General features: G+C 38.6%; 1 protein-coding gene across 1 annotated transcript; it reads right to left on the bottom strand.

Annotated features, from left to right (window-relative positions):
- Positions 1-685: 685 nt before the first annotated feature.
- On the bottom strand, positions 686-11294 carry LOC117306987 (zinc finger MYND domain-containing protein 10-like). The gene is made up of 11 exons (XM_033791600.1): positions 11178-11294; positions 10099-10207; positions 8577-8744; positions 7517-7596; positions 6478-6562; positions 5890-5978; positions 5110-5210; positions 4472-4644; positions 3591-3838; positions 2733-2858; positions 686-1302 (listed from the first exon to the last, which is right to left on the bottom strand). The coding sequence occupies exons 1-11, from the start codon at positions 11273-11275 to the stop codon at positions 1215-1217; spliced, it is 1365 nt and encodes a 454-aa protein (XP_033647491.1). The 5' UTR covers positions 11276-11294; the 3' UTR covers positions 686-1214.
- Between the last annotated feature and the right edge of the window lie 7028 nt (positions 11295-18322).

Below are 18322 nucleotides of genomic sequence, written 5' to 3'. Positions count from 1 at the left end.
CGACAATATATCACGTGACCAATTCTTATGTCTTAAATTTTTGGCATGGTTCCATGACCATAAAAAGTAAAAGTTAAACTTTTTTTTGTTAGAGCGGGTGATACCCTTTGAAATACCATTCACTAAAAAAAATCTGTGTCAATGTTTGAGGCAAAAAATCTGACATAGCATCTTTAACAATGTTTGTATGACTCATGGAGATGGTTGTTGCCAGCTAATGGCACTAATCCCCTTGAGGGAGCTTTGCAAAGTTCCCTCGTTGGGAAGATCATCTAAACACCAACAAACAAACTAAAAAGGACATATTTTTAAGAAGTACTACACATGGATAATTTTACATTTTATTTCATTCAAAAACATTTTTATTTACAAAATATTTATTGAGAAGTATATACATATTCAAACACAGGTAAACCAGAAAACAAATTAACTCAAGAGATGGTTCAACATTTCAAACATTTACAGAGCTATAAAGCAAGCTCTTTTTTCATAACCCCTATCCCTCCCCACAAGGATTCATAACAATGACCCCCCCCCCCCCTTCCCCCGAACTCTGGGGCCGAGGTGAAACAAATCTCAACTCTGGGCCAAACACAAGATCCCCACCATATAAAAAAGATTCAAGGCTGAGTGGCCGGCATTTTTATACTGAGAAGGCGTACTGTATTTTCCTGCATGTATTATACCTAGCTTATAACTATTAAAAGGTTCAAAACACTCACTGCCTTATCGTTTCATTTGGCCAGGGTAATCCTATGTGCATAATGTCATCTGATTAAACTAAAACCTACCCCTGTGTGTTTGGCAGTACATTGTATACAGCAAGTGCCCTTGGTATGCTTGTGGCTTTGTAGCCGCGTCCTTCGAATTCCAGCTTCTGAGCTAGTTTGGATGACTACCCTCCCAAATTCTTGATCTATTTACTTACATTTTTCTTTATATGGATATATTAAACTTGTTTGCTCTCAGATGAACTCGAGTCATCCTTCTTGGTAGCCCTCACCAAACAGTTCAAGTGGTCAGTTCTTTTGGGCACAGATGTATTTTGAAGAAAAAAATTAATCTCTAAAAATTAACACCGCTAAGTGCGTCAGTTCTGGCATTTGGTGAATTTGGACAGACTCTCTTTGCCTACCATAAACCACATTACATCATTCTTTGCCTGCAGTTTATCACATTGTACGGATTCTCAGATGATCCTGGGAGACATCCTGCTACGTCTTCCCACTGATTGCTTGTTGGGTCTCCGTGATTAGTGAACAAGCTTGTTTATGTTTGCCCCAATTCTTCACCTGACATTCTCTGCAAAAAAGAAGTTCAGAATTACTTAAATAGTAAAGCCTGACCTTGGACCCAGGTGACCCGGGTGATGTCATTCATACCATTCGCTTTAAATGTGCTTTATTTTGCTTGGTACCATTAACCGTGTCGTTGTATCACTAGTTTAATGTTGCGTATGTCCGTCTGATGTCTACTACAGTTTATGTCCATTCCATTTGTTTGTCTGTTTTTGTTTCATTGTTTTGTTTTGTTTTGCTTTGTCTTTTGTATTTTGTCTCCCTTGTTCAATATTGTTTATTTAAGTTTATTTCTTGTTTGTGTTTAAGGCATTCCGTTAATAAGCTCCGGCTTCCTGTGTAATGCCTCCACGTATTAGTTTTGTTGTTTCAATTGTTTTGTTTTTTCCAAAGTGATTATCCCTGTGGAAATAAATGTAGATGAATTGAATTGAATTGATGTCGGGTCAAAATCTTCAAAATATTTTTATTTGTAGATTCAGGTGCCAAAATATCTCTATTTTACATTGGCGACTTCCTTTCTGATAAATAACATTAGCATATTTGCTTCAGTTTGACAGATCATAAGTCAGATCTCAAGCTAGCATTTAGAAGAAAAAAAACAATTCTGTGAGACCTAAGGCTGTGTCTAAATCAAGTGACTTTGTCTGAGGCTTCAGCTGTTGAAGAATTTTACTTTTGAAAAAATTTGCATACATTTGGTAAATGGAACCCAGTGTTTGTTTCAATTACATATTTGAGATATTGCAAAAAAATCTAAGAGTTTATGTTCATGCCGCAGGAAGAATAATCTGCAATTTAAATACACAGTTTGTGCAGTGTCAGCAACGCTTCTCCGATTCAAATTTTGAGGGATAACAAGTGACAACCTTTTCCCATAACTGCAGAAATTTGAAGTGAAAAGTTTCTCAAATGCAAAATACTATCCAGAGCTGCTGTACTTCTTACCAAGTAAGTTTCTATTGCTGTGAATTTTCAGAGTCATTACCGATAGAATACAGATCCTTTAAAGACAGTGGACACTATTGGTTATTGTTAAAGACTAGTGTTCACAGTTGGTCTATCTTAACATATGCATAAAATAACAAAAATTTGAGCTCAACTGGTCTTCGAATTTGCGAGATATTAATGAAAGAAAAAAACACCCTTGTCACACGAAACTGTGTGCTTCCAGATGCTTGATTTCGAGACATCAAATTCTAAACCTGAGGTCTAGAAATCAAATTCGTGGAAAATTACTTCTTTCTCGAAAATTACGCCACTTCAGAGGGAGTTGTTTCTCACAATGTTTTATAATATCAATCTCTCCCCATTACTTGTCACCAAGTAAGGTTTTATGCTAATAATTATTTTGAGTAATTACCAATAGTGTCCACTGCCTTTAAGCTGTATAGCCGCATCTGAAGCCATTAATTCGATCAACTCTTATCTTACCTTCGGCAGTACCATTCATTCTGACAGCGTGAACACCGCTTAGTGGCTGGTTCCCCACACACTGCACACTTTGGGGGCTCAGCTATCAAATTCTCTAGAACATCTAAGCTGTACGTCTCTGCAAACCTAGAAGGGGCATAAACAAATAATCATTTAAGGATGAGAAATTTCAAAATTGCTTATGAATCAAAACGCCCTCCAGAAATGAAATTCCAGGACTGCAAATCCCTTTCAGCACTGCATACATGCAGTTTGGAACAAAATAATCTTGCTCTTCAGAGTACAGCAGCCGACTTCATAAAACGCTAGGATTAAAGGAAACGTTGCCTTGGATCGGAACGAGTTGGTCTACAAAAAGCGTTTGTAATCATTTGTTATAAAATGCATATGGGTAGAAAGATGTTTTAAAAGTAGAATACAATGATCCACACAAATTTGCTTTGAAATTGCGTGGTTTTCCTCTTACTCTGTGAACTAACACGGTCGGCCATTTATGAGAGTCAAAAATTTGACTCTCATAAATGGCCGACCGTGTTAGTCGAAGAGGTAAAAGGAAAACCGTGCATTTTCGAGGCATGTTTGTGTGGATCATTATAGTCTACTCTTAAAATATCTTTCTAATCATATGCATTTTATAACAAACGATTACAAATGCTTTTTAAAGACCAAATCGACCGATCCAAGGCAACGTGGTTCTTTAATCCTATCTCGTCCTAACTTAGGATGGGTTCATTGCTTCCTAACGTCTTCGAATAGGGAACTAACTCGTCTTAAGTCCTAAGATTAATCCTAAATTAGGAGGAGTTTGGTGAAATCAACGGCAGGAGTTACAAATGAAAGAGATAAATATGATTGTACCTTCTTGCTTGTTCCTTCATAAGTGCTGCAGAGGGATTGAAGACAGTTTTGACTTGGTGTTTAGCGATGGCGCCCCATTTCCCCTCGTTGACTCTCAGAATGTTGTCTCGAACTTCAGGCACCTGTTCCAAGACAAGACCGGAGGATGTGGCAGGTGGATCCATCATTGCTAAGTGGCTCAGGTAACGCTGGAGATCACACAGACTCGGGATCTGGTCAAGGACCACTTCAGAGAGATGTGCCCTCAGCTAAAGTAGAACAGGTTGGCGAGGAAAACAATTTTGTAGTTAAAATATTTTTGTTGTAGTGAAAACATGCCCCTTCCCTATAACCAACCCTCCAACCCTACCTCAACTGATGAACCGTATAAAGTATTTCAACCCCTCATGAGAAGAACTCTACAATAAGCAGCCAAAGAAATCTTAAATATTTCAGCAATTTATTGTGGTTTATTATTTGATATTTGAAAAGAAAAGTCTCATCCCCTTAAGGTGATCCCCTGACTGCCGCTTCCCAGGTTGTATCGTAAATTGGGTGTGATCCCTGGCTACACGGCAGTTAACGGTTGTATGGCTTCTGACTGGCACCCCCGAACAAAGATATTGACAAATAGGGACACCTCCAACATAGGGCTAGATAGCTCAGTTGGTAGAGCGCGGACACGTTAATCCAGAGTTCATTTGTTCAAATGCCTCTCTACTCAATTTTTGTTAGTTCAAACTGATATCAATTTCCTGGTTGTTATGTATATGCTCGGGCTGTATACTCCCCATGGAGCTGAGAAATGACCAGGGCACTGTAAAGCGCATTGATGCGGTTATTGTCAAATGCACTTTATTAAAACTAGTTATTATTATTGTTATTAATTTATACAAGATTACCTTGAGAATCTGAGCTTTATTGTGGCTGTTGAACTCATACTTCTCCTGACACTTTGGACCGAGGAGTAGATTGAAGAGAGCTATCCACACCTGGCCCTCCATCTTGGTTAGTCTCATCCTCTCACTGGACGGCACATCAAGCCATTTACCGTCAACCAATTTCTTGAGCTTTCCTGGCAGATCAGGAAAGAAACCGGTCAATTTTGTATGCATTGTCTATGTTCTCCTTGTAGTGTTTTACTGTGAGGTTAATGGTTTTTCTTGTTTTCGTCCTCATGAGGACTCCTTTAATTTTGTTGTTATTTTATTTTCATTGGTCTTTTTTTTAAAGTTTTATTTAGGGGTTCAAGGAGTTCCTCTTTATGGTTACAGTTTTTTTTTACATATTTTGGTATGTTTATTGCCTGCTTATTTTACTTCTTTTAATCTGTAAAGCGCCTTGAGAATGAAGGATTAAAAAAAAAACAGTGTACTTTACAGGGGAAAAATGTGTAGTCTTACCATTTGTGTATTTAGTCCATGGTGGGTTTTCTACACTAATTGACCCGACATTTCTAAAATATACAAAAGAATCTTCACCTTTTGGATGCTACAAAAATGGAAGGATTTAAAAAATATATATATATATGTATACTAACCATTTTTGTATTTAGTCCATGGTGGGTTTTCTACAAGCTGCACCATTAAGCAAGGGAAGTCATTGGTGTTGAGAATTCTACTCGTCACACTCAGTGATAGACTGTTGCAAAAAAAGTAAAACATTAAAGACAACAATACGGATAAAGATGTTACAGTTTGATGAAAAAGGGAAGGTACATATTTAAGCTTTGGAACAGTGTGTTAATTCCCATGCTATAGGTTTTAATACAACGTACAATCAACCTTTTGAAAATTGTCAAAATTAATAGGGTTACGTTTTCAGTGAAGTCAACAACAGTCGAATTAGCCTTTTCTCAAGGATTTTGGACATATTCTGATTACATTAGGCTTATTTCGATTGTGGCAACCATGAGTTTCCCGCTTATTTGAGCGGATGAAGCAACTCTCAGTCTTAGCTGCAATAGTCATAACCCTGAATTCTCCTGACGGTTGTGGACATGATTTTAACAGTGGTCCGCTAGCCAAATAACCAGCTAAAACACATGAGGACCAAGCCAAATTCTTTCCAAGCGGTCTGGTCGGCTAGCTCAGTGTTGAACAAATTAGACTTGAATTAGTGTGTCTACAACAACGTTTTAAATGTTTGTGAGGAAGAAGCATTTTGGGTTTGGGGGGGGGGGGGGGAGTTTTCCATAAATTGAGAGCAGCAGCAGAGAACGCTCTGTCACAGTAGGGAATATGGCCATACAGTATGCATGGTCATAATAGTAAAGCCACACAGTATGGCCAGAACAGTATCAGCATAATTGTGTACTTACTCAGCTATATGATCAGTGATAAACCTCAAGATCGACACGGCCTTGATGCTGACATCAAACTGTATCTGCTTCTCTTGTTTCTTCAGCTCCTGTAAAGAAAAGTTCAAGTTGTTAAAACCCAACAAGAATTTGTAAAAACTTACATCAAATTAACCACAAGACAAGTAAAGAAAAACTCATCTTAGGTTCATTATTTATGAGCAGAGTATATTGAATGATAACTAAAGTTTAAAAGATCGTCTAGACTTAACCAAATTTCGATCTAGATGTTGGCTCAACGCTGTGTGGTTTGAAAAGCTAGTCAAGAGCTCAATGTCATGAAGCCTGTAAAACAAAAACTTGCTAAGCACAGAAAAGTATTGATTAACAGAAATTAAATAGGCTAACAGCCAAGATTACACCAAATTTACATTGTTGTGACTGGTGCCCCACTCAATTTCTGCTTAGCAAAGAAATTTGTCAAGTAGTATTTTCTGCTTAACAGCTTTATGAAATTGCCCCAGCTGGATCAAACTAGCCACATAGCACTTATTCTCCAAAGTCATATTTGCAAGTTATGTCATAATTGATTGAGTCATTGTTACTTGCCTCCATTCCACCTGCTTCTTGGATGTCAGATGCAGTCTTGGGCGTGGCATCTTCATTATCATCTTCATCCTCCTCTGATTCTTGTCTGTGGATGAAATACAAAACATAGATAAAGACATATTAATTTCGGTTTTATACCCATATGTGTCAGTACAGTTTACTCAGTACAGTGCTTTCCCAAGATTTGTGAACAAAATCACAGGCATATTACTTGAGTGGGATTCGAACCAACGACCGTTGTAAACCAACTAAACCACACTAGACAACCGAGATTGCCCGGTAGCTAGAGGCAGTTCAAATCCTGTATTTTAGCAGTGGGTACTTCAACGATTTAATAGATGAAAATTTGCATCTGGGATAAAGAATATTAATTTTAGTTTTATCCATAAAGAAAAGACAATCATTAATGTGGTTTGAAAGAAGTAGGTCTCACATAGTGAAGACAATGAAACAATGGTAAACTTAATATAGTTTGAAAAAAAGACGACAATCTTTATGACCATCCATTTTTTACAACTCTTCAATCTGCGAGATGAGTAGGCCTTAAAGTTCTGGAATTTCATCTTTGAGAGGACAAGGCCATTTTCATTTTTTAAAGGGTTCTTTCATTGGTAACTCATAAAGTCTATGGGAAACTTATGATGGGGTACTAGGTGAGGCCAAGATTAAGGGCAACGGAAACTATGGCCTCTGTGGAAATTCCAGGCCTGTGAGTATCCAAAAATAGTAGTTGTACACTTGGAATCAATGACTTCATCATTGCAGCTTTGCAAAATGCTACGCTGGTACATGTACAACCTTTCTGCTCTGGGTCCTAGTTCACCAAGCTGTTAGCAGAAATTGTTGCTTAGCAATTTTTTTTTCTGCCATTGCTTAGCATAAAATAGTAGGGAACCAGTGACACACGATACACATTAAAAACTTGTATCTTGGTAAGCTATTTCTGCCAAGCAGAATTTGTCTATGCTTAGCAAGTTTAAGGGCTCACTTTCTTAGTAATGAAATGGGGCTCAGAATCCAAGATTGGTGATATGTTTACCTTGCAATGAGGTAGGTAATTTTCCTGTAGCAGTAATCGATGATATCAAGAATGCAGTCTTCAGCTGCTTCACATGGCTCCTAAAACAAGACCAGTAGGAAATCAGTTTTAAAAGCGACAATGTTTAAAGGGTTTTGATACCTTTTGTAGATGTGTGTAATATGATTTACTTGTAGAAGTTTCAGCTTCTTTAGTCGTCAAGTGTTTATACACTGTAGTTGAGTGCACTCAAATCAGGGTCCAATTTCATGGCTCTGCTTACCGCCGAATTCTGCGCTTACGTTCACGATTCCCTGCTTGACACACTAGCGCCGAATCTCTGCGCTAGCCTTGTAAGCGTAGAATGCCTAGTAACGTGGAGTATGCACGTGCACAAGCCACAATTCACCGCTATATAACCCGTAAAATAAGCTTGCCATAAGCACAGAATTCCCTAATTCAGTAAGCACCGATTCTGTACTTACGGTAAGCATCAACTTTACTTTGGACAATCTTAGGCACATGATACACGAGGCAATGTACAATCAACAAGTTTCAAACCATAATTTACAGTGTAGTTTTCTTGTTATTTTCTTTGGGAAAGTGAGTTACAGCAAACAGATGTGCTAAGTTCCTTTTGCATGCTGAGCCAAATTTCAACTGTTATGCAGAAAATACTGCCCAGGAAATGTCTTTGCTAAGCAAAACCTGAGTGGGGCAACAGTTGCAGCAATGTAAACCTGATGCAATTTTGGCTGGTAACCTGTTTCTGTTAAGCAACACTTGTTTGTGCTGAGCAATTGTTTTGTGCTTACAACAGGCTTTATGGGTTTGGAACCTGTGCAGTTGGCTACCTCAAGTTGCCTGGGCCCAATTCCATAAAGCCTGTAAGCACAAAAACTTGCTAAGTACATAAAAATATTGCTTAGCAAAAACAGATTACCAGCAAACATTCCATTAAGTTTACATTGTTGTGACTGGTGCCCCACTAATTTTTCACTTAGCAAATAATTTTTTTAAGAAGTATTTTCTGCTAAACAGCTTTATGAAACAGGCCTTTAGATTTGGGACACAACATTACCTTATGATAGAGTATCGTCTCTAGTAGGTTGACCAGCGTAGCCTCATGGTACAGACTCATGTACAGTGGGATGGTGGTACGGGGTTCAAAGTTCATCCTCTTGATGATGGAGAAGACTTTCTGTTGCCAGACTTCAGTGCAGATGAGATCAGTGATAATCACAGGAATCTAAAACAAGATATTAAACGTTATCAGGAGAGGGTTTAGACATTTGATTAGTTAACCCTAATTAACTGTAAAAAAAACACACTGAAAATCTGTTTCCAAATTGCCTTAAAGGCATGGACACTATCGGTAATTACTCAAAATAATTTTTTTAGCATAAAAATTGACTTGGTAACGAACAATGGAGAACTGCTAGATAGTATAAAACATTCTGAGAAACGGCTATCTCTGAAGTAATTTAGTTTTTGAGGTAATTTCTCACTCAAATAACAAAAGACTTCAGCTGAATTGCCTTTTATTAATGCATCTGAAAGAACTAAATGTAATGCAACAAGGGTGTTTTTTCTTTCATTACTCTCCTGCAACTTTGATGACCAATTGAGTCAAAATGTTCACATTTTTTATGCATATGTTGGGATACACCAAGTGAGAATACTAGTCTTTGACAATTACCAAAGGTGTCCAGTGCCTTTAATGGAACACCACATAACCCAACATATTTAGGTGATCTTGTGCAGACCCTAGGACAATCAGGGCTTACGATCGACTAAACACAAACTCCTTCGATGGGGGGAGATAAGTTTTCAGAACACAGCACCGAGGCTTTGGAACTCCCTACCTAAAACTGTCAAACTTTCCAACACTTTTCATGAACAGTTTAAAATCTCATCTACATAGAGAAGCAATTTTTCAGTTTATTTTTCTTATTAAATGCTTCTTTCTATGTTAGCCTGTTGGTTGTTCTTTAGCAGAGCAGCGCCATGAGCGCCGCTTGCGGCGGATACCGGTGCTATCAAAGTGTCCATAATTATTATTAATAATAATAATATAATAATTTGGGGGGCTAATCATCCTTACTCGCAGCTTAGAGCTGAATTGCGAAGGACGCGGCTACAACGTGTTCGAGAAGCAGGCATGCAAGGGCGCATTCAGCTGCCAGCCACATCAACCCATTATGACCACGGAGCACAGCCAAGATCGAAAGTGTTTGATTTTTTCCTGAGGGAGGAAAACCGGATAGTCTGGAAAACCCTTGTGGCACAGCAGAGAACCAACGCACAACTCAACTCACATATGGCCCCGACCGGGAATCGAACCGGGGTCACCTTGGTGAGAGGTGAGCGCTTTACGCACAAGCCAACCGTGCCAATTATTATTACATATATTTAAAGACTCCCCTATAATACTGAAGAATGCTGTCAAGTAGTTATGATAGTCGTGACGATCCTCCTGTAGGGCTAAGGGACCAAGAGCTGCGATTTACAGCAGCTAGCTGTCAGGGTAATAGTTGCGATAACGTAACCCTCATCTCGCCATCGGGAGGAGGGTTACGTTATCGCAACTTTCAGGGTAATACCTTCTGATGTTGAATGAGTAACTCCTTAATGTATTCATCCTCATTTGCCGAAGCATGTAAAACTGCTTGGATGTTGAGCTTCTCCAGATACTCATGCTGTTTCATCCATCTGTACAATTAGAGAAGACAACATCACTGTAACTGTTTTCAATATCCATCCAAACAATTTGGTTTGGTTTGAACAATAAGCCCTTCAACCCTTTGGTGCACAGATAAAAAATTAAAAAAGCAAACAAAATTTTTCAATAGCACCCCCTGTTGAACATCACACCAAACGAATGCTCAACAATCGCTCTAAACAATCGAATGAGGGCGGTATATAAAGGTTGTAATTTTTAAGTTATGACTGTTTATTCAAGTTAAATCGACCTGTTTTTGGTGATCGCTAGCGACCCTCCTTGGAATCCCCCTCCTTGAAAAGCCACTATGCATCAAAAAAGGGTTCAAGGCTATGCGACATCGTGTTCAAGGGGCAGATGTATTTAATTTCTTCACCCCATCAGGCCTATATTTATATTGTCTTCTTTTCAAAGTTGAGTACAATATTTCTAATTTTTTTCAATAGACTGTTCTTTTAATATTAATGGGAAGTTCATATTCCTGATATTCACCATAACAAATTATTTAGGTAGCAAATAAAAACACATTGGCAAACAACCCAACTACTTCAATATCTGGAAAAGTATGGCAATCAGCAAGTACACATATTACACAAATGGCCCAAATTGTGTGGCTGTGGCCAAGGATTCAGCTTCGGCCAAACAAGATGACACTGACAGGCGCAGGGCCAGCAAGAGATCCAAAGATGCTGGATTTACTCAGACATCTCATTTTCAGGCAATTTCAAAATAATTTAGGTGGTTTAAACAAGTTTGGCTTAGTTTAGTTAGGCCTATATTTAAATTTAATAAGGAATTAACTTAAGTATATCATTAACAAACATTGTTAGTTAATAATAGTGAATAGAAAATGAAAAATGAAGTAGGCCAACAAAATATTTTTTATTTTGTTATTATAAATAACATTAATAACTTTTTTAATGCGTTCAAAGCAATATGATTAACAAAACAAAACCTTACTTTGGACTACCGATGTCTTTAATTGGAATAACTTCCAGTGATTCTACGTAAGCTTCGGCTTCAGAAGAAAGCAAAACGCTGGTTCCATCAGATGCCATCCTGAGCAATTATTATTTCAGTGACGCTGTAATCATGGAAACGTGGAAATGGTTTGGAGAAAGGCTAAGCTTATAATCCATGCAGTTAAAGGTTGTTGATGTTAGTCTTGATACGAGACATGTTTTTGAATTGGCAGTGCCGGGTAAATATTATAGAGGGCGCCCTGCATTTCGTTCGGTAATATTAACCATGAATGCAGATCACTGGTTCGGCGTTTACTGCATGATTTTCTAGCTGCCCAAAGAATATACTGTGTTACGTATGGTCACAAACCGCAAATATTCATTACGGGTACCGCACTGTATGAAAATTGTAAATATTGTTCAATGATAGGTCACAATTTGATAAACAAGTTGGACCTACCCATGACCTAGCTACCCGCCCATGTGGATTAAATTGGTAATGTATTGGCGAAAATTTGTGAAAATGCTGCTGGGCTTACCCTCTGTGATTTTTTTCTTTTTTTTTGACCTAAAATTTAAAAGAAATCCTGGATTAACCCAGTGATTTGTTCACCCCCACCCCTACAAAAAATGCAGGTCAAACCCATTATGATTTATTTTTCCAATTTTGGGCCAAAAAAAAGTGGTACAAATGCTTTGCCCCCTGGCCTTCAATATCATTGATGAAAATCCTGGATTACTACCGCATTGTGATTGTTCAACTTTTCGCAAAAACTTGATGATGTGTTTGACAACCCCTTTTATCCGTTTATTTGAATAACTAAGGCTACTCTCTCATTTGGTTCAATCTTACGAGGGATAGCCAAACGGTTTGTCACATCTTGTTGCAATATACCTATACTGTAGGCATAACTTATAGTGCCTGCAATATTATCAAGTGTCAGTTTATTTTAAAAGTGATATTATGTTAACTGGATTTTGTTTTGTTTTTAGCTGTGTTTTGTCACATATTATTTTATCTTTCACTTTGGAAAGGCAATAATTTTCAAGTTGAACTATTTACTTCAGTTTGTAACGGTTCCACAGAATCTAAACTTGCTATTCCTCAACCACCTTATAAAATGTGACTCCGAGCTAAAGCATAAGTTGACCGGTAAAAGGAGTGAGTGCAACTGGAAAAACCCACCGAAAAGTAGAATGAAAAACCCAAACAGTCTCTGTTATCACGTGACCGTGATAACCCCTCATTGCACTCCCTGGATACCGGTCTCTTTTCCAGTTGACAAGCAGATTTTCGTCGAGGAAAATGTTGGTGCTCGATGGGGGCAAGCCTCACCATGCAATGAATCTCAGGATTTTTTTATATTGTAGAGGATTGGGGTGGGGTGGGGGGGGGGGGGCTACTTCTGTACAAGAGACAGGGAACATCCCCCATATACTTCTGTACAAGAGAAAGGGAACATCCCCATATTATAGGCATAGTTTGGCTCACTTACAAAATTCACTGTCATGCCAGGGTCATGTGGGGTTAGTTTTCCTCTTTTTAGACAAAATGAGGAAAAAGTATTTTGTAATTGTTATACATGTATCCCCTTGGCGCAACTTATATCGTAAAGTCTGAAGCTGAATGCTTGCTGATGTTATACTTGACAGCATTCCAAAACGGTGACATTTTTGCACTGGCCTACTTTATGTGCCCCACTCATTTTTGTTTACCTAGCTAAGAAAAATCTGAGCAGTACTTTCTGCCAACGAACTTAAGAAATTGACCTCACTCCACAAAATCTTCTATCTCATTTCGGAAGTCGATGTCCCGTGTGTTATGTATTGCGCATTTTAGGCTTGCGGCAAGTTCGCGCTTGTCGTTTTTTTACGTGCAATTGGAATCCAATGGTAAGTTTGACGTCATCTTTCAAACAATTTTGGTTGCGCCATTTTGTGAGTCAATGTGTTATACAGTGGTGTGCACAATTTAAGGCAAATGTTTGTACCTGTTGATTGGGCACAGATTGATGTGCGTAATCTACGGTGTGGGGCGGGGGGATCAATATAACTTTATACATATAACGTCATCTGTTTAGTATAAACTGGATGTAAACTGGGCACAAATACTTTATGTCCCGTGTTTTGTTCAAGGGTCTGCGTTTTAGGGAATGTTAAAAATTAATGGCAATACAGACTAGTACGGATTTGATTTTACAAAGCACTAAGTTTCATTTTAAAGAATATCCTATGATTATTTTGCACAATGATATTTGCTATAGTTTGCATAAACGCAAGTGTCTCGCAACTATACGCCTACTCCTAATTTTTCAGCAGCTAATTCAGGTAGTTATAGATCAACACAACTAAAGACAATCGCTCTAAGCAAATTGAAAAACTTCAAAATAATATGATCTGTTGCGGGCAAACTTCTATACCAACCAACTGATGCACAGAACAGTTTGACGGTTTGATCCCCATCACATGTTTATCGAAGGATAGTTTAATTTATAAAGTGAACATGTTGAACTTTTTACGACTTAGAATGATCCTAGCTCTATAATAGGGAATAGGGATACAGTCCGACTTGATTCAAGATATTTTTAGACATTATGAAGGTTCGCATGCGAACGGATATACGTCATCATTATGACGAACTACGCTACTCGCTATCCGCTATACTATAGCTAAACGTATACAGACGACACTGATATCCCGCCTGACACGTCTATTGGTTACGAATAGCTAAACGATTATGCGTATGGATGCGTATCCATTTGCGTGCGAAACCTCCCTATACTATTTTGTTTGAAGTGTCGCGACACTTCTCGTTCACTTTACGACAGAGTCGTCGAGTGAAAGCAGAATACGCCTTTCTTAATAGTTATGCATGAGATACGTCACGATGCTAATCCAAAACGAGGCGATGGGCGCAGCAACTGCAAGTTGTGATTTATAACATAACAATGTAACTGTCACAGGAATGCATTTGTTATGCTAATTATCAAGTTCAAGACTTTTGTTACACAGTTTCTGACTTTTTGGTAAGTTTATTACATTAAAAATATACCCAAAAAGGAGAATTAAACCAAATATGTATCAAAATTACCTCGCTTTTTTAAAAAAGTTATTAAAAATCAACATAGTCACGATTCCTACTCGTTATCTGGGTTATTTGCAATGTAGTTTGTGACACAATGTGACATTCCCCCGCAATTTTTTCTGATACCATGGGAAGAAATGCCATTCAGCAACCATCACATAAATATGACTTTGGTTATAGCACAAGTTGGATTGGTCCGGAGGGTGCAAGTTCAACCAAAATCAAAAAGCAAACTCTAAACCCATTCGCTGTCCACGGGCACAATTGAAACGTGCACACGTGGGCAGTGAGGCCTTCAAACATGCACTCCTACCCTTTCGACCAATTTTTTTTTTACTTGGCAAGGACTTGGAGCTTTCTGCAAGGTTTGTGCGACCCTTCGTCTGGCTCATTTTGCGTCAGTTGAGTTTAAGGGGGCAAGCGGTTACTTCTGGACACAAATAATACGAATGTTTTGAAAGCAATTTTCAAACCATATTGTTATTTATTTCTGCTCATGTTTTTATCCTGCATTTAAATGTTTTTTTATATAATAAATAGGGTATGGCCTTAGCTTTCGATCCAAACCGGACCTTCTTCAGAGCAATAAAACAAGTACAAACAAATACATATCCATTTATAGCAAAAGAGAGGGGAAAGGGTTAGGGGAAGGATCCAGAAAGAAGCGGGGAAATAATAGGAGTAAAGTGACGAGGACGAAGGATGTTTAGTACGAAAGGAAGGATTACTGGACCATAAAAGTGGTAAATGCATTGTTCGTTAACAATGCAGGGAAACATGAAAGGTTATAATTAGAGAGCAAGTTACATCATGATGCAACTAGCAATGGTCAATTAATAAAGAAAAGCAAGATCAAAGGTAGGATGGTATTAAAAATAGGCATGAGGGACCTGTGGAAAAAATGGGGGGGGGGGTACTTACATGAGATGGTTATTAGTTTAATGTTTTTTTTATATATTATATATATTTTTTTGATAGTATTTTTTTTATAGTACACAGCGCTCTGAAACAGTTAAGAGGAAAATTGGGCGGAAAATTTGCCCCATATCGGACATGCAGTCAGGCTCACTGGCAATTTAAACAGACCGTACTGAAACTGCCCGAATTAAAATGGCGTTCACTTTCTCGAGTCCTTTCAGAAGTAGAAATTAGTACTAGCTCCGTCGGCCCAACCATCATAAAACAAAATACACAAACTTACTGCTCAGCACAGAAAAAAGCTTGGCAGAAACATGTTACTAGACATCATTCCACAAGATTCTTTCTTTGTATTTTATAATTACCGAAGCAGAGACATTAATTTGCTAAAGGCAGTGTTTTCTGCTATAATTAGTTTTATGAAATGGAGCCCAGACATAACATCGTCTGGTACCCATCTTGGGAGTGTCCCGTTTTTTTCGGTAGGCCTACACCAAAATTGCCACTGTCGTAGAGCTTTTCAATGAGATTTGTTCCTTTCTAAATTCAATCAAAAGAAAATCATTTAACAAAAATCAGTAATGTTTTTGAAGATGGAAATTCTGTACTCTATCTACATACAGACAAACAAATGCGCCCTTTTCTGATAGCGCCCTCTTTTGAATCATCCTACTACATTAAGTGCATAATTCCCAATGGGGAAAGATCTAGACTGGGTACAAATTGTGAAAATGTGCATATTTAAAGTGCTGAAGGCAAATTGTGTTAATTTATGGCATACACATTTTTTAGGGGTATTGAGGGGTGCTGAGCTCGAATTTGCTGTATGCCAAGCTAAAAAATGTCCCATAATGCCTCAAAATCCCAAAATCCAAGATGGCCGCCACTGACACGTTAAAATACATTAATATGCATATCTTTTTTACTAAACAAGGTAGAAACTTAAATAAAATGTCCTTCTGTAGGTTATCATGTATGGGGAATCCAATGAAATCAACAATTTTACAATAAAATATGAAGAAATTGATTAAAACTCATATTTAATGCCAAAAAATGTGTTTTTTTGTTAAACATTTACATAAAATAAAAATAAAATAAAAAAACTCCAGTACGTTAATCCTAAGAATCCTAAACAAGGTAGAAAATTAAATTAAATTTCCTTTTTACGGTTATCATGTATGGGGAATCCAATGCCACAAGCAGTTTTGAGATAACATTGTGAGAAACTGGTTTAAAGTTGTATTTAATGCAAAAAGTTCTCTAAAGATTGTTAATTTTTCGACCAAAGATCCGAAGGCTCATCGTTCTCCTTCCTCACCAGGAACATAGACGGCTTGACAGGAAGCACATCTGAACAGCAAAAACAAATAAAAAGACAGTCCATTTGGTTAAAAGGGCATATATTTGGCTTAAGTGGAAAACCTCCAAGTAACACTGACACACACTTTATACCTAAACCAAAATTTGACATGCAAATTTTGTTGTAAAATGACAGCAATGGCAAAACTTTAATTGTGAGTAATTTACATGAGCTTACCATATCTGCGGTAGATGTAGATGTGCACATGTGAACTCATTCCTGGTCGTCATGGGTGTTCCGGCAGTTGTCATCAAGTTTCCTGCAGTTGCACGCCTCGATGCATTTCATGCGAGCTTTCCTGCAGCTGCAGCGCAGGCTAAGGCACCCCTTTGTACAACCATATGAGGTGATCTCCCTGCAAGCTTTAGGGATAGGTGGCAGAGAGAGTAGCCGTGGCACTAACTGACCGTCCAGGTGCATCCATCCCATTTCGGTCACTGGAGGAAGATCAGGATGCGGCAAGTGTGCTTGATTCCAGACACTTGCTTGATAGTGTGAACGCATGATGTGAAACTTTGCTGCATCTGAGGTTGGTGGCAGAGTCTCTTGTGCATGACCAATACAAAACAACTTGACTCGTGCTTTGTTGCATGTATCTACTTTAGGGACGCCATATATTTTACAGATGAATTTTTCGGTTGATATAGCGATTTCTTTTGTGAGAGGGCCTCTGCCAAGGCCAACCAGATCAGTGTGATGCTGCTCGAACACTTTCCAGGCTGTTTTCTTCCCGTGGCAACTAAACTGAGAAACACTATCACAGCCGGTTACAGCATGGAATGCAAGTAGTGTGTCCACTAGATCTGGAGATAACAGATTTCGAATTTCATGAACTGGGAAATACTTTGGAGCCTTCGATGTCCCGGCTTTCATGTAGAGAGATGTACATCCCATTCTGTCATAATGTGCTAGAAGTAAAAGAAGCACATCTGTATCACGTACTGACACAACTATCGTTTTCATATTAGCATGGATGCAATGCAAAATCAGCCGGGTATCAGCTTCTTCGTGGTCAGCTCTCAGAGAGGAAACTTCAAGATCTGGATCAGATGACTTGACAGTGGTCGCTTCGGCGAACCCCCCAGCTACTACAACCACTGGTTTATCTGTCGGGTTGTATTCAATCAGGTGGTTTGAAAGTAGTTGTGCGAGGTCTGCTTTATTTTCCTCGAGAGCCATGAAGCTGGACCAGTCTGACGGGAGAGGAACTGAAGATTCATTTTCTATTACACGGCGTACTGGTCGGTGGCGCTGCTTCCGTTTGGTCCTTGTACCTGCTTTGATTGACTCTCCTTGGTACCTGTCGAAGACTACGTCGATCCTCTGGTATTCTGCTCCCATCTTAAACACAGTGTTAGCAAATGTGTTGGCATAGTCTCCAAACGTTCTAATGTCAGGGGGCTTTCCAACTGCCATTACCAGTGCTTGGCCATCAATAAGCAGGCAGCTGGGCTGATTGAGTGTAACATTTGCTGGAGTTTGGACTTGTTGTGTCAGAATGTTTGCTAACACAGACTTGTTGGTAGAATGTAGACTACCACTAGTTGTGGCCAAAGATAGTGGGATGGTCATAAGTTCATGCTGGAGGATGTTTTCTAGGTTAACCTCACGCCCCGCTTTATAAGCTGTTAAAAGCCTTTGCAGAATGTTCCTGTCCACTTTGATAGTGTTTTGCTTGCTTTTGGAAGGTTTCACAACTTCGTACAACGAGGCAAATGTCTTGGCATTATTTTTTTGAATGGGTGATTTTAGATCCAGGTGCTGGTTACTTTCTGGAGGC

Source organism: Asterias rubens, chromosome 2, assembly GCF_902459465.1.
Source record: "Asterias rubens chromosome 2, eAstRub1.3, whole genome shotgun sequence".
NCBI classification, from domain to species: domain Eukaryota; kingdom Metazoa; phylum Echinodermata; class Asteroidea; order Forcipulatida; family Asteriidae; genus Asterias; species Asterias rubens.
Note: the sequence above shows the minus strand (reverse complement) of the source record. Positions and strands in the feature narration are given on the sequence as shown.

Excerpts from the sequence above, each read along its gene's own strand:
- LOC117306987 (XM_033791600.1), bottom strand. The coding sequence starts at position 11,275 with ATGGCATCTGATGGAACCAGCGTTTTGCTTTCTTCTGAAGCCGAAGCT. Across the intron at positions 10,208-11,177 it reads AAAGACATCGGTAGTCCAAA|ATGGATGAAACAGCATGAGT; the intron begins GTAAGGTTTTGT and ends CTAATTGTACAG. Across the intron at positions 8,745-10,098 it reads TACTCATTCAACATCAGAAG|ATTCCTGTGATTATCACTGA; the intron begins GTATTACCCTGA and ends ATCTTGTTTTAG.